Source organism: Barbatula barbatula, assembly GCF_947034865.1.
Source record: "Barbatula barbatula genome assembly, chromosome: 19".
NCBI classification, from domain to species: domain Eukaryota; kingdom Metazoa; phylum Chordata; class Actinopteri; order Cypriniformes; family Nemacheilidae; genus Barbatula; species Barbatula barbatula.
This window is the reverse complement of record NC_136782.1, coordinates 3975381-3991754: the sequence shown is the minus strand read 5'-3', so window position 1 is coordinate 3991754 and position 16374 is coordinate 3975381. Positions and strand designations below refer to the sequence as shown.

General features: G+C 37.7%; 2 protein-coding genes across 3 annotated transcripts; one reads left to right on the top strand and one right to left on the bottom strand.

Moving 5' to 3' along the window:
• Nucleotides 1–14: 14 nt before the first annotated feature.
• On the bottom strand, nucleotides 15–3990 carry LOC306908330 (coagulation factor IX). The gene is made up of 9 exons (XM_079481097.1): nucleotides 3838–3990; nucleotides 3576–3659; nucleotides 3339–3496; nucleotides 2955–2979; nucleotides 2766–2879; nucleotides 2448–2582; nucleotides 1946–2319; nucleotides 1707–1821; nucleotides 15–1624 (listed from the first exon to the last, which is right to left on the bottom strand). The coding sequence occupies exons 2-9, from the start codon at nucleotides 3628–3630 to the stop codon at nucleotides 1056–1058; spliced, it is 1545 nt and encodes a 514-aa protein (XP_079337223.1). The 5' UTR covers nucleotides 3631–3659; nucleotides 3838–3990; the 3' UTR covers nucleotides 15–1055.
• Nucleotides 3991–8752: 4762 nt separating this feature from the next.
• LOC306908671 (uncharacterized protein) lies at nucleotides 8753–11497 on the top strand. Of its 2 annotated transcripts, none has more exons than XM_079481768.1 (2): nucleotides 8753–9222; nucleotides 9532–11497. In XM_079481768.1, exons 1-2 carry the CDS (start codon nucleotides 8928–8930, stop codon nucleotides 10371–10373), a joined length of 1137 nt encoding a protein of 378 aa, XP_079337894.1. In that variant the 5' UTR covers nucleotides 8753–8927; the 3' UTR covers nucleotides 10374–11497. The 2 variants fall into 2 exon arrangements, with proteins under 2 accessions (XP_079337894.1, XP_079337895.1); XM_079481769.1 differs by having other exon boundaries at nucleotides 8847–9195; nucleotides 9532–11491.
• Nucleotides 11498–16374: the final 4877 nt, after the last annotated feature.

Here is a 16374-nt window from a genome sequence, read left to right as displayed (position 1 = left end):
CTCTCTTGGTTTGTAAATTCCACGTTGTTTATTTTTAGGATTTACAGTGAGGTAAACATCTACCTTTTTTTTAAATAAATGCATGATGGTATATACTGTATGTGTAATATGGCCGGGTTTCAGACCATGGTTGGGTAAAATATGGCCCAACCCAAGCGTTTAGAGAAACGGAAATGTGTATTAAATCTAGACTAAAGACGCATCTTTTTAATCTTGCATACACTACACTATCATAATATATATATATTCCAAAGATTTAGACTGCACTAGTTAGATCAACCGGAACCAGGAACACTTCCAATAACAACTGATGCATTTGTTGCATCAAAGAGTGCAGAACAGTACTCTACTCTCAGCCAGTCTTGTCTCATTGTTCCAAGGTTACTAGAGCGGGCAGGACACAGTCCAAGGTTACCGGAGCGGTCAGGGCGCCATCCATTCCCAGACCTGACAAATGCTGTGACGATAGAGCTGGACGAAGGATTTAGCGACTCTACAAAACTTCGGCCGCTATTAGATTATTAATGATAATCTTAAATCTAACTCTTTTTATTTTGCCTTGTTGTGCAAGCACTGTTGAGCTTGTGCACCGTTCGCTGTTTGTGTTCATATTTTACCTAACCATAGTTTGAAAAAACCCAACGTTGTTTTATAATGGATTTAAAAGCCATTTGGACATGCATCTTTCTATAAAGTGTCACTGCTTGTGAAATGTTAGTGGATAATGTCTAAAATTGCAGGTCTAATGTGTGTGATCTAAATTTGCTAAAAAAAAGTATAAAAGTCACTTCATTTAAAAAATATTTTACAATAGTATTTTATTTCGGTTCCACCTACTTTTTTATTGTTATAAATTACATTTTTAAAGTGTGATAAGTCTCCAAAAAGAGGCGTCACAAAATACTAGTATTGATTGAAATCCATGATAATCGATATCAATTAGGCCTATATATAGATAGACATCTCATAGCATTGCTACCATAAATGTATATGGCCACGACAATCTGATATTCTGTAACATGGTCACTTTCATCATTTCATAGCGCTATAATAATTTATGTTGCGCTCTGATTTAGTTTTTGCTCTTTCATCATTTCTTCCTGTATCCAGGGCAGATAGTTACTGAGTCTTGTATAAACACCGTATTTGCCCTCGGCGGCACAGCTCTCACCCCAGCTGATAACTCCGGTCAGAAACCAGGTGCCTCTGTAGTTGACTATAAAGGGGCCGCCGCTGTCCCCTGTACATGCGTCAATCTCTGCTGTCAGATACCCGGCGCAGAACATGTTATCTGTGATCACCTGCTCTGTGGACCGGATGCAGCTCATCTGATCCACCACCGGCAGCATAACTTTCCTCAGGAACCTCGAGGAGCGCCCCATGTAGTGTGTGGCACCCCAGCCTGACACCATACCCTTTTCCCCTGGTTTGAGCAGACGTGGCGCCAGGTTGGCGTCGGGTAAGCAGGCGGGTGTGGCATAAGGGCCCCGGGTCACCGGTTGAGACAGGTAAAGCAGAGCGATGTCACCGTCGAAGGTGTAATCGTGGAAATGAGGGTGTACGACGATTTTCTCAACCTTGATCTTCTGCTCGCCTTTGTCTGGACGCATTTTATCATAGTCACCTGTACACAGAAGATTCGCCAACAAAAAACTACTCAGTATAACCCTTCTAATGAACGGTCGAGGGTCATGTCGTGGACTCACCGATGGTCACGTGATCTGGTGTTTGCTGGAGACAGTGTGCTGCAGTTACAACCCAGCGATCATCGATCAAAGAACCACCACAGAAGCCGTATTCATCAGCACGGCGAAGCAAAACCTGCGGCGTACAAACACACACAAGAACCAGTTTATTCTCTCAACAGATCTGCTGAATGAACACATTTAATGGTATTGAAAATATATTTAAAAAAGTTTATATCTAAAGAAAATATTCTGCCCACCTGCCAGGGGCTTCCACCCTGGCCCTGCAGTTGACCTCCAACAACGCGCCTGTCTTCATTTACATCTGTGATGTCACTTCCTAAAGGATCCAGTTCGTCCCATGAACTGTTAAATGTAGCCAGTGTCGGTTTATCTGTAGGTCTGGTTTGGTTTGTTGACGGGTGAGAGGAGTTGTCCATCGAACTTGTGTTTTGATGTAATAAGTGGGATGAGTTTTTCAGGAGGTGGGTGTGGTTTGTATGATCGCTGTGGGTCATGCGATCAGTGTGGGTGTGGTTTGTATGCTCAGTGTATGGGTCGGAGGTGTTTATATCATACAAGGAGCGAGTCATGAATCCACTAGAAGTCCATTGTTTTCCACAAGGATACTGCACTAACACACACACACGTCACGCACACATACGGGGAAAACAAATATTGTTTCTCTAGCACAAAAACATTTCCTTACAACATCATTATTTGTGATTTTATATTGATTTTGTAGTGTGTAGTGTTTTTTACCTGATGGCTTACAGCTCCGCCTATCTTCATCTAGCTGGTAACCATCTGCACAGCTGCACGTGACACCTGACGTCTGATCAGAAATACTGCAATAGTGCAGACAACCTCCATTCTTATATTTGCAGTCCAACACCTCTGAAAAACAAACACATCTATGTGAATCTCTCTTTTAAGAAATTACATTTGAGCAGAATTGAACACAATAAAAATTACATTTCTCATATCTGAAAGAAATGCTGCTGCAGATTTAGCAGATATATGTATGATAATAACCATGTTTTCTCTAAAAGAAACAGTGTTTAAAGTGTGTTTGTGAACCTGTTTCGCAGTTCCTGCCGCTGAACTGTGGTGGACACAGACACTCATGCGTGCCGCGGCTCTCTGTGCATATTCCTCCATTGAGACACGGATTAAACCGGCACACTTTCAGATCTAAACATCATAAAAACACATTTAACGTCACCTATCTAAGAAACATATCCACTAAATGGGGACAGAAAAACATACCCCGATATCTGTACCAGAACTCCATCTGAAAGACAAGAACATCACGGTCAAAAGTAAGATAATGGAGTGATGTCACACTTAATATTTTAAAGGTTCCTTAGTGTCGTTCAACCGTAAGGTTGCCAATGGACATGCTTTAGAAAATACACATTGATTTTCCAGTCTATTTCTTTAGAAAATTATCACAAACTAGCGCAGAACGCAGAAACCAACACACTCATCTCTACAGTGTGAAGCATCAAGAATTACGAAAGAAATTTAGCATGAAACAAGAAATGTTTACAAAATGAAAGCTCTAAACACACATCCTGTTAGAAACAGGTTTTGTCATCTCAGACGTTTATGTGAGGGTGGCATATGTCTCTCTATGTGATGTGAGTGTACCGTTTTCTCAAGGCTCTGGAAGATCTCAGCCGCCTCCTCCTGAGAGCAGAGCTCCTCATAACATTCTCGCTCCAGATTTCCTGGTTTCATCTCCTCCAGAAAGACATTTGCCCTTCGATTCCTGAGCAGATGAGCAGCATCACGCCTGTCCACAAACACTGAACACAACAGGTGGATCAATACACATGGATTTTCAAATAAAATGTGAAACGGATGAACAACAGACAAATAGATCACCTGTTAACTGCAGGCCTGAGGTCAGATGTATCATGAGAAGAATGACCCACATCATGGATCAACGAACCGAAAATATAACAATATCTAAACATACAGGACACAATAATACAATAATAGTAACAGTCACTTGTCTCATAGAGGATCTTCAGAAAGTCGCAGTAGATGCTGGAGGAAAGTTTACAATAATACAAAGACTATAATATAGTTGACATCTGTCCTTGTTTATTCCTCCGCAAACAGAAAATATAAGACATTTGCCTACCTTTCTTCTTTACTCTTTTGATGCGGTTTTGCTGTGGCTTTATTACCGTTTTAAAAAAAATACTTTATATGAACTCTCATAATCCTAATGATGACAGCAGCAGTAGCAATGTCTTCAAAATGATACATGACAGTATTTGTAGATTGCGTTACTAAAACGACCTTTAGACACACACTGTTTATAAGCACACACAGACTTACAATTACAGGTCAGCGGTTATCTGGTTTGTACTCTGGTTTGGTTCTTAAAATTTTACAAATAAAGACCTATTTTTAAAAAGTCAAATAAAATAGTTCAATTACTCTTAAAGAGAAGCTTTGGGTGTATACCCTGCGTGTTTATTGACATTTAAAAGAGGTTGTTAATGCTATTGCTATTACTTCAATTTATTGCAGAAACGCTTTTTTAATTTGATAAATATTAACAAAGTAGTGCTTTGGCTTTAATCCTTTCTCTTGATAGGCTGGCCTTAGTTTAATTTGCTTAATTCAATATTATAATTTCACACTATTTTCAAAAAATCTGCTTTGATTCTGACCAACAAAGAAAGCCACAGCAGGAACATTTTCTGGGTGAACTTTTACTTTAACCGTTTTTTTAGCTCAGAAGATACACGGAGCCAGCCATTGCAGTCCATAGGGGGCACTACAGTGGTGAAAAACGCTTCATTGCTAATAACTCCTAAACCCTTTTACCCCCAAGTGTTTGGTATCTTTGGAATCCTCGGCTCAAGACGAACAAGACCTATAGCTTCATTTAATTTTACGAATGGCAAAGTATTGCCGCAAATTAGCATTTTATGCGAAACCTACTTTTGCAAACTAGTCCTAGGTTTTTCCCGATCGGAACCAACGCAGACGAATTCTTTGGAGTGTGAATGCAAATAATTATAAAAAAGTATAACATAAATTTACTCGAAAAGGACTATAACTACGCAAACCTTTGCCTGATCGATTTATAATTTGGTATGCTGTGTCTTTGTATCATGTACCATGACTTTCTAAAAGGACATTGGCGCATCTCAAAAAACATGGCCGCCATCGGCCAATGAACTTTGAGCACTCATTAACGGAGGCCGATCGAAACGACACTCGCTGGGCTTGTTCGACTCATGGTGCTGAAGGTCTGTAAGAAATATGAACCCACTCGGCCACCGGGGGATATAACGCTTTTGGAGTGCATAAACAATTGTGTATCACGTGACATTTGACTTATATCCAAACTATTGATATCATATGATAGCGCTCCTCAAAAAGTTACAATTTCCTTTCACGGTCCCTTAGGGTCGCCAAAATGTAAAATAGCCGGAGCCTTTTACATTTAAAATGGCCATAACTCGAGAAGGGCTTAACATATTATCTTGGGGCTCAAAACATATGTAGACCATTACTCGGAGGTTACTTACGAAATACGCCGTCGTTTGGACACTATGTGACGATAAAAATGGCAAAATTGATGCGTCTTTGGTTGCCTAAACAATTGTACATGGCATTTGACATTTACACAAGCTGTTGATATTATATGAAAGCTCTCATAATTCCAATCAACTTTGCCTCTTGAATCATTGATGTCGATCGAACGGTTCGTGAGTTATCGGTGATGATGTTAAAAACCTACTTTTGTCAAGTCCTAGTTTTTTCAAGCAATGACAACATTTCTCTGGACTCTCTAGATCAATAATTACTAAAAACATTTTCAACTTTTTCATTTCTGTGACCATAACAGGGTCCTTTATTATATTAACTTGAAAAGTTTACCTGAAATCTCGCTACTCAGATCTCGCTAACAGATAATCCAAGTCATGCCATTAAGTCTGTTTATACATCTTATTACACTTAACAAGCCTACAAAATGAAGAGGCATGCCTTCATAACAGTCAAAAAGGTGAAATATCATTCCTTTAAATGACTTTTTTCTTACATGTCTATTATAACCACTAAAAGCAATACTAACCATCTCTGTCATTTTTCTGGGTGTGGGAGAGTATCATCCATTGTGGGTGTGTTAGGGTGCGATTCCTGAGCCTAGTCGACGATGCTCAAACCCGCTAAATGCTGCTTGCAGCTTTAATCATAATATTTTTTGTTTATTACTAAACTGCCCCTCTCAAAATGATTTGCAGCATCCGGGTTACAGGGTGTTATTAGTTTTGAGCAGTTGTAAACACAGTAAAGCTGCTTCATCATGGAAGATCAAGGTCCTGATTTTATTAAAAAGTGATAACCACAACATGTACTGTATATCATCCATTTTATCACAGCAATGCATTCAGACATATTATAAAAACGTACCAATGTTTCAATTTTTTGCTGGGCCGGATTCTTCATTATAAGACACATCGCATTAACCCCCAATCCACTGGATCAAAATGGACTTGATTTTCTAAATAAGGAAAAAATTATAATTCATAGGCATGATCATAATATTATACGATTAGATATATTTGATCAAAATACTATTAATAATGACTTATTTTGCAGTTTCTTGTACCGGTCAGTGGTTCTCATGTGTTAGCCACGTCCAAAAACACATGGGATAGCGATGATAAATGAGAAATGGACTGGCCAGTGGTTTAACAGTGTTTGGTAGCTAAAATAAAAATGACAAACATTGTAAAAGCAAAGACAATACATTTATTATTTGCTGTGCCTAATTAAACTGCATTTTCCTTCACCAATTCTTATGATGGGATTTAGTTTGAAGACACCATTCCCTGCCCCAAACATGTCACACTGCACAGCCTGGACAAAAAATGTGATTTGAAATGACATTTTGGCATCTGATAAGAAGGATTTAAATGTATAAAAAGGGATGAACCCGACAGGGCCTGTTACTGTTGCATGTGCTACACTACACACATCATCAGAAAAGAGAAGATCTCCAGCCACAACACACAAACCACTTTCTTTATTATTCTTAAACAACAAAAAACACAAACACGCTTAGGCCCACATGCATTTTCTTTTTATTATTAATGAATAATAGGCAGGTATTATTGTATAATTTCTGGGTTGTTTTGAGATGATTTGATGCTGATTTCACATGCTTTCACATGCAATGTGCACTATTATTTGTTTCAGTATTAAGAAGTATTTGTTTTCAATATGTTTAGATGTTTTCAATATATCACATATTCACATATATACTTGCCTTTAATGATTTTACAAAACCACATATATATTTTAATAGTATTAAGAATTATAATCTGAAACTAGTATAATTATGTATTAGTGTTATGGTCTGAGGGAGTTGAAACTATATTTAACCAAAGGTGGTTGTCTATGATTTAATACTATAATCTGATCGTTTATTTACAATTATTAATCATGTTTTGTCACTTATGTTTTAAGAGCACAGCTAAATAAACTCCAGCAATGTCTGTAGGATCTGCAGCTTGAAACTTGACCAATGCATAAATCTATTGGTGGAATGACAAGACAAGTAAAAGGAGGTAACAGAAACAGGTCCTCCTTTCAGGGATTTCACAATGGACTGAAAAACATTGTATGTTAAGATGCTTTGGGAAGATCTCACTTTGTTTGGCATGCGCAAATAAAGTTAACTTTTTGACACCTGGACCTTCTTTGTCTGAGCAATTTTTTGAAACTACAAGAACAACTTTCCACTACATGTTCTGAAGATGTCTTCAGGAGGTACCGTTTTTGGTGGGAAAAAAACACCACTATGTATGAAGATATAGTGATATTTTTGCCCTTTCTTGCCCTGTTTTTAACATGTTGTGCATTTATTATTGTGTAATTTCTGGGTTGTTTTGAGATGATTTGATGATGCTTTCACATGCTTTCATATGCAAAGTGCATTATATACCACAGTTATAATCTACCTGTTTAAGTATTAAGAAGTATTCATAGGAACATTAGAATATGTGGGAGTATTAGTAATATAATCAGAAACCACATTTATTCAAAGATGATTGTGTAAGAAAGACTTATAAAGATGATTTAATGACTTAATGTTACAATCAGTTCACCTGTTTAATGATTATTTACATAAAAATACTTATGAACACTTGAACACCTGCACGTACACCACACACACTTTTGTGGACAAATTTAATTAACTTTAACTTGCAGCATGACGCCAAGGACGCTAGGCTGCTCATTATTACGCTTAAAACATTACTATCTTAAACCATGACATGTTTAAGTACATGTTTTAATAAAGCCTTATCGCATCGAGCCAAGGATGCCAGCTAAACATGAGTTCACTAGGCTGCTCAAACATGAGCTCATTTTTAATAAAAGCCCATGATAAATCATGTTTAGTTGGAAGACCCCGGAAAAGTATCCGAATAAGGGCACATGATATATTTGTCTATGAAATGCTCATTCTTTATTTGTTGACTTGTGATAATAATGCGCCTGTTGCCTGAGATCTTTTGGTGGCAGAAGCAGGGTTTATTGGTTATTAAAAATAAGAGATAACAGGAATTAAGCTGATTGGTGTAACGGAAGACATCAGTTGCATCAGTTTCACTACAACTATGGGCTGAAGAACACTGTATTTTCAGATGCTCTGGAAAGATCTCACTTTGTTTGGCATGCGCAAATAAAGTTAACTTTTTGACACCTGGACCCTCCTGTCTGAGGAATTTTTTGAAGCTACAAGAACAACTTTCCACGATATTACACATGTCAAATCCTGTCCATTATTCAAAAGGAACTTTATTCCTTTTATGACCATTATTCACAACACAAGCACAAAGATTATAATTGTTGTATTTTTCGTTTTTGCAACTAGAGCAACCAAAGGGAACCACATATTAATGTTAAACATTCTGTGCTTGCTGGGCGTTCACTTTGTCGAATGAAATTAAAATGTCAAAGTTTTTCTAATGACCTTCAATCTTAAACCAAGTAAACATTTAAAGGGTGTTGAGCTCGATCAGCCATCTGTTGTAGTGAGTGTCTTGTGTCTCCAGTCCAGCAGGAGGCGCTCTGCACCTCTTTGTCCGCCGCTAATCCCCGCTAAAGAAAGGAAGTCGGAAATCGATCTCAGCGTGTTTACGTTACTTTTAAGTTTCTCTTTTGAGTGTTTTCGTGAGTGTTGTTTGTGTTTAATTGATAGTAATGACATCACACGTGGATGAGATGTGCTCCAGACACACACAGGATTCCGTGTGTGGCAGTAATCGCACATTGAATAAGGATGAATCTACTGATCAAACTTCCACAGAGTCTCTGGATTCGGTCTGTAGCGCCGGAGAACAGCAGATCATGCACAACATACCACTGAAGATGTGTTCTGTCAAACTGAATGACTGCAGGAAACTGATGGAGAGAAAAATAGAAGTCACGTCTGAGGAAGAACAGATTGAAGAAGAAGAAGAGAATCAGGGTGATGATGGAGGTTTGATTCTTTCAGGTGTGTTTGTAATTCTCAAATGGCTTTGGATAGAAGTGTGTACTAAATGACTCGATGTACATCTAAACTTGTCTCGAAAAAGTTGCTACGGGGCAACTAAAGACTGGACAAGTCAGTGCTAATACAAAGAAACAACTGGAGGAACATTTGATTGCGTATTTTAGGTATTTTTTGTGGTTTTAAGATGTCACTCTTTTTCTAACTCCATATGAATATGATCACATTTAACACTTTAAAAAGCACTGACAGGTGTATTCTTCTTCAGTGTAAATATTGAAAATGAAACTAAATTCACTCATATTTTTTCAGATAAGAGAAGTGATTCGTGTTGTGGTGGTGAAACGGCCAATACAACAAAACAGCGAGTGACGGCACAAACACGGCAGTGTGTAAGAGTTCGAGTCTCCTCTTCTAAGCTGAAAGATGACATGAGGACACACAGCGATGAAAAGCCTTTCTGCTGCAATGAATGCGGAAACTATTACAGATCCAAACATGTTTTTGAGGCTCATCAGAGAATTCACACGGGGGAAAAAGTGCACAAGTGTCCTCACTGTGAGCAAAGATTCAACCAAAGATCTCATCTGACAGGACACGTGCACAGTCTACACACAGCTGAGAGACCGTATCAGTGCAATGAATGTGGAAAAGCCTTTAAGAGGTTAGATACTTTAAAATCGCACCAAAAAACACACTCTGAGGAGAAACTCTATCGATGTTCACACTGTGATAAACGCTTTATTAAACAATCTTATTTGGTTTGCCATGAGAGAATCCACACTGGAGTGAAACCTTACTACTGCTTTCACTGTGGTAAGAGCTTTACGGATCGTAGTACTTACAGATATCACGTAAGATCTCACACTGGAGAAAAACCTTACGGGTGCACACTTTGTGGGCATAGTTTTAGCCGACAAAGCATTTTAGCAAAACACCAGAGAATTCATACAGGAGAAAGACTTTTCAAATGCTCTCAGTGTGACAAGACGTTTGCTCGACGTGATGCCCTGAGAGTCCACGAGAGAGTTCATACAGGAGAGAAACCTTTCCACTGCGCCGTCTGCGGTGAGAGATTCGCTTTTTCAAAACTTTTTCAGACTCATCAGAAGAAACATGCTGAAGAACAAATCGCACAAGGATCATCGCAGTAGCGTCTTTTATCATTTTGTTAAAAATTATTCATGGAGTGACTATCTAAAAGTCATTATTTTTGTCATTACAATGAAAATTGTAAAAAGCGCTATTTAAATAAAGCTGCCTTGACTTGTAACTTGTTCATGTGAGCGCCACATGAATTACATGTGCAGCAGATAGTTTGTGATGTCATTATTATTCATGAGCAGTTTTTAGACTATAATAAACCCTCAAGTGTGAGAGAGAAACGCTTTCACAAAATCTCAAAGCTCATGCCAGAGTTTCACCACACATCTACACACACTGTATTTTTTTCTCCCTTTCACATGCTGCTGTTCCAAATGAAAGTTTTACATCCATTGGTTTATTTGTAGGGGACTTACTTCACTTAAATGCCAGAAATGTACACAGATTTGTTTTTTCCAAACGTAAAGTAAATGCTGGGGATGTAACAATATTATCGATATCGTGTTATCGCGATAGCAAAATTGTCTCAATATTATCGTGGTCACATAAGTATGACTCGATTGGACTTCTGCGCCTTACATAGAGATTGTTTAAAAAATAATAGATGTTACCTCTGGCAAGGTCCATCTGGTGCAATTTATTTCATTTTATAAAAGGTTTTAGGTCATTAGACCCATTGAAGGATTTTTATTGTGGTTTAAGCTTGCCTTTACATTTAATATGCTTTATGATTTCATTATTGATTACTAACCGTGCATAATATGTTGAAAATATAACCAGTGTGTGAGTTGGGTTAACCAAGAGTTAGGGGGATGTAATTGAGTGTATTTTCCACAGGAAATGGTATGTGTGTATGTAAAGATCTGATTACACACGGAGCCCCATGGAATTTGGTGAGGTGTGGGGTGTTTCCATATAATGTGTTGCAGATGGTCCGAAAGCAAAGGAGTGTGAGCTGGTTGGCTGAGGCAGAACAAAGGAGAGAAAGCGGATTGAACGTGTTCCCAGGCTTCCCCAAGCCCCCAGCAAAGAAAAGACACCAGTGAAATATTATAAATACCATGTAAAATTGTTTTTCTGGGTCGGTTCTTTGTGTAAGACTTTGCGTCTGAGAACCCACCCAGCAGCTGTTGTATGTTTGAATCTTCTGATCAATAAACTTCAACATTTTCTTAACTGGCCTCCCTCCAATTTTTGAACACGCCGAACATAGCGCGAATGTTCGACACCATCTCATAGGATAACGCGTACCTCTAAAGAACAGAGAGTAAAAGACATGCATCAGCTGCTGCACACCCTCAAAGCAACTACTTCTACCTTCATCTGTGTACAACACACATCCACACACTTTTTCTCTCTTTCACATGCTGCTGTTGTTTAAAATGTATAACTTTCATACATTCTTTGAATTTTTGTACATTACAAAAATGACATAAACATTACATAAACGGCAGAAATGTACCCGGACGCATTTATTTTCATCTGGATGTAAAGTAAACGCAGAACGTTACTCTTCATTCAGGATCATATTAGGTACTTCAATATTAATGTTTAAATTTATCGTCCATCATTAATATAATTGCCATAAATCAAACACATCATCACTCAAAATGTGGTGTTGAATATAGGAAATGATTTACTTTACCTATTAAGTTTTCCATTCCTAATAACCATTGTCAATCAGTAAACATTTCAGTTGTGGATTTGGCTGAGATTCACTGGGTGGACTCTTGATAAAACTGTACTGTACATTAGCATCAGACATTTTGCTGTAAACACTAAAGTGACTAAACTTTTGTGGGGGAAAATCCTCTTTGTTTTTTATTCTTTTTTCACAGGTCCAGGTAGAGTAATGTTACACACTTTAACTTTGGTGATGTCTACAAATAGGCTCTAATTTTTGTTTTAATTTAGTATGTTTAAAGCGGCAGTAAGTGCAGGTATGTCAGTCATGTTTGAAGATGCGTATTCTCTTTATGCTTTATAGATTTAACGATGGAGATTGTTAAAGACAAGAGTGATCCAGAACCCGACAGCACGGAACATGAAATGCTGAAGAGGTACCAAAGAGCTTAAAGTCCCAGTGAAATAAAAAAACTACAGTGCCTATTTTTTCATGAAATATTGCAGCGTTTCTTGTAAATAATTTATTGTGGGTCATTTTCTTTTTAAAAATTCGTGTGCCCTTTAGTTAAAATCTGAAAATGCACTTCCGTCCTGTAATGCGTATCCATCTTAGATGACGTTTGATGGCTTGGGTGGAGCATCCGTTAACTCCTCCCCTTTAACTGTCAGTCTGCTTCCACTTAAATTTTTTAAACATCCAATCAAAACGCAGAGAAAGATGAATTCCATTTCACTCGGAAAAGCGTCAAAATACGGAAGTAAAAACGATCGCAACTTCTGGCTCACGGGGACTTTAAAGGCCAGGTGATGCCCGGTTTTCTTTTATTAAAAATAAACTAGACTTAACAATGTACAGAAGTTTTGTGGCTGTAAGTCTTTCCCTTTAAATGCTTTTGAGCTTTAAAATTTTTATTTTTGTGTATAAGTCGATAGAGTAGTGAAACACAACAATATTTGCATTTGATTTGATGGTTTATTATAGCCTAATAAATATAAAAAACACACAGTCCTTCCGCGCCATACACACACAGCGAGAGGTACAGAGAGGCTTGACCAGACTCTTAAAGGGGCACACTGCGCAATAATGTCTCGTATGAAAATACACAGTTTTGGTCGTTACAACTTCACGAGATAAAAAATTATAACCACGTGACCATCTGGTATGGTTATATCGCACAAAATCTTGGGTCATGTCTCAGTAGATAATATGCATATCAATTTTGATTATATTAAAACAAACAAGAATTTATTCAAGAATATAAATAATTATTCTTTCTTATCAATGTTCTTAGCTCTGAGCTGATGGCGGTATTGGGCAGGTGAACGGTTTCTCTCCAGCATGAATTCTTAGGTGAATATTAAGTATTGGAGTATGGGCAAGAAAAATAGTAATTTGCTTCTGGGGGCAGTTGCCTAAAATAGATCCTGTAGATTCATCCTCTACAACATTAGGAGAATTAGACCTTTCTTATCGGAGCACTCTACGCAAGTCCTAGTCCAGGCTCTTGTCCTGTCCAAACTGGATTATTGCAGTGCGCTTCTGGCTGGACTTCCTGCTTGCACAATCAAACCTCTCCAGATGATCCAGAATGCGGCGGCAAGAGTGGTCTTCAATGAACTGAAGAGAGCGCATGTAACTCCGCTCTTCATCAGGTTACACTGGCTCCCTGTTGCCGTCCGCATAAAGTTCAAAGCTCTGCTCCTGGCCTACAAGACCAACACCGGATCTGCACCATCGTATCTCCACTCGCTAATGCAGATCTATGTTCCTGCCAGATCACTGCGGTCTGCAAAGGAACAACGACTAGTGGACTCCCGTACCTTCTCTGGATCTGTTCCACATTGGTGGAATGATCTACCAGCTGCTACAAGATCAGCAGACTCGGTTGCCATCTTTAAAAACTCCTAAAAACGTTTAAAAAAATAAAAGAATAAAAAATTAAAGAAAACGTACTAACCTCACTATTCTTAGCTTTTTATACTGTGCTAGGCTTTAATGGACTAGTTTGATGCACTTATGTATTTTGTTGCCTATGTTGTTATAATTGCTTCCAATGTTTCCTCATCTGTAAGTCGCTTTGGATAAAAGCGTCTGCTAAATGACTAAATGTAAATGTAAAATGCTTAGACTAGTCTTACAAGTTAGTCGTCTAATTTTTTTCTTCAACTACAAATTTGTTACACAAAAAGGTAGAACAGTCTCATTGAAATCTGAAAAGTAAGACTTATAAGTAATAACTAATTGATAGTATTGAGTATTTTCTTTTACATATATCGTATTTCCTTTTACATATATCTACTATTGAGTATTTTCTTTTACATATATCGTATTTCCTTTTCCATATATCTACATTTATGCAATTGCATTTTATTATCACACTTTTTATCAGTCATGAAGCATTGAGAAGTATTCATAGGAATAATAGAATAGAATATTGGTTATTAGTGATATAATCAGAAACCATATTTAACCACATTTAATTCAAGATGATTGTGAGCAAATGACCAAGATGTTTTAATGACTTAATGTTACAATCAGTATACCTGTTTAATGATTATTTACATAAAAATACTTATATAGCATGTTTAAGAATACTTTTCAACATTTACAGCAATATAAAATCCAGTGATGTCTGTGAGGCCTGAGGCCTAAAGTTCAAATAAAGTTTAGAGGATGACATACAGAAAACACTTTTTACATAGAACACCTGCACGTACCCCACACACATTTTGGTAAACAAATCCAGTTTATTGCATATGGCCAAGGACGCCTCATGAGTTATTGCATATGGCCAAGGATGCATTATGAGTTCACTAAGTTGTTTCACCGGAAGAGAACCGGAAAAGTGTCCGAATATGGGCACATTAATTATTTGTTTATGCGCCAACCAAGATTCCGCGATTAAAAACGTATCCTGTTGCCTGGGATCTATTGGTGGCAGAAACAGGGTTATTGGTCATTAAAAATAAGAGATAACGGGAATTTACCTGATTGGTGTAACAGACAAACCCCTGCATCAGTTTTACTATAACTATGGGCTGAAGAACACTGTATTTTCAGATGCTTTGGGAAGATCTCACTTTGTTTGGCATGCGCAAATAAAGTTTACTCTTTGACACCTGGACCTTCTTTGTTTGAGCAATTTTTTGAAACTACAAGATCAATTTTCCACAACAATAGTTAGTGAGGTTAGTTTTTAAGACACAGTCTTAACTTGACGGCCATGGTCTCATCGAAAGCTCACAAAGCACACATGAAAAGTCATGATGTTTATATATAAGATGAGTTTATTTATAAACTCTTTCAACAAACGGAACACAAGCAGGGCTGCTTGTGTTCCGTTTGTTGAAAGAGTTTATATATAAATAAAATTCAACAGAAAATTGGTGCAAGAGACCACGTGTGTGGTGTGTGAAAAAGACCTTTCCTACAGCCGCGCTGAGGCAGCAGGGAACAGCCCCACAAGTGCGCACATTGTCCTTGTTGGATGTCTAACTAATTGGATTTCTTCATCCGTCCATCCCATTCATGTGTCTCGTGTCAACCAATAAAGCCTAAGCTTAGAATAAGACAGTGGTTCTCAAACTTTTTTGGTCATTCCCCACTTTAGACAAGGGGAATTTTCAAGCCCCACCTGCCCCCATCGCCCCAACACAACAGAAAGTTCTAAAATAAAGAAAATAAAAGTGCAGCTGTGTCATAATAACTTTCATGAAATAAAAAAAATAGAGAAAATAAAAGTGCAGCTGTGCACTACTAATTTCAAAAATAGAAAAGATATAAAAGTGCCATTTTGAAATCTGTAAAAAAGAAATTTAAATATGGCCGCGAAAGTTTGTTCCGTTACAATTAATATGCTGATGTCATGTTATTTTGGCACTTCGGTTCCAGGTTATATTTTTCTCGGGGTCTCATATCTAATGTTCTTTTAATATAGACTGCATGTAGACTAGTAATGATTTCCCCTTAATGTTTCCATGACGACGCGTCATATTTGTCACGTGACACACCTTATGACAGATCGCCTTAATTTCCTTTTTATTTCAAAATATTCACAAACTTGCTTACCACGTCATCAACTATCTGATATTCCGATTCTCAAAAATGTGTAAGTGAGTGTGTTTGGTCATTTATAAATAATCTTGATCTATACGTGAGACGGGTGCCACCATGTTTCTTTGCGACGCAGTTCAGAGAGTTTATTTGTCTGCAGTTTCTCCCGAAATACGTGCAAGAAAGTGGCCGGTGAACTCCGAGAAGTTTAACTCTTGTAAACTTTATAGTTACTTCCACTATGTTTGTCTGATGTGAATAACACGTCGTCAAATTATATTTGAATAGATTGTTATTGCTGCTTCCACAGACACGAGTGTGTATTTTACAAACTCCAAATGTATTGTTTTACTTGTGCTTATGTGTATTTA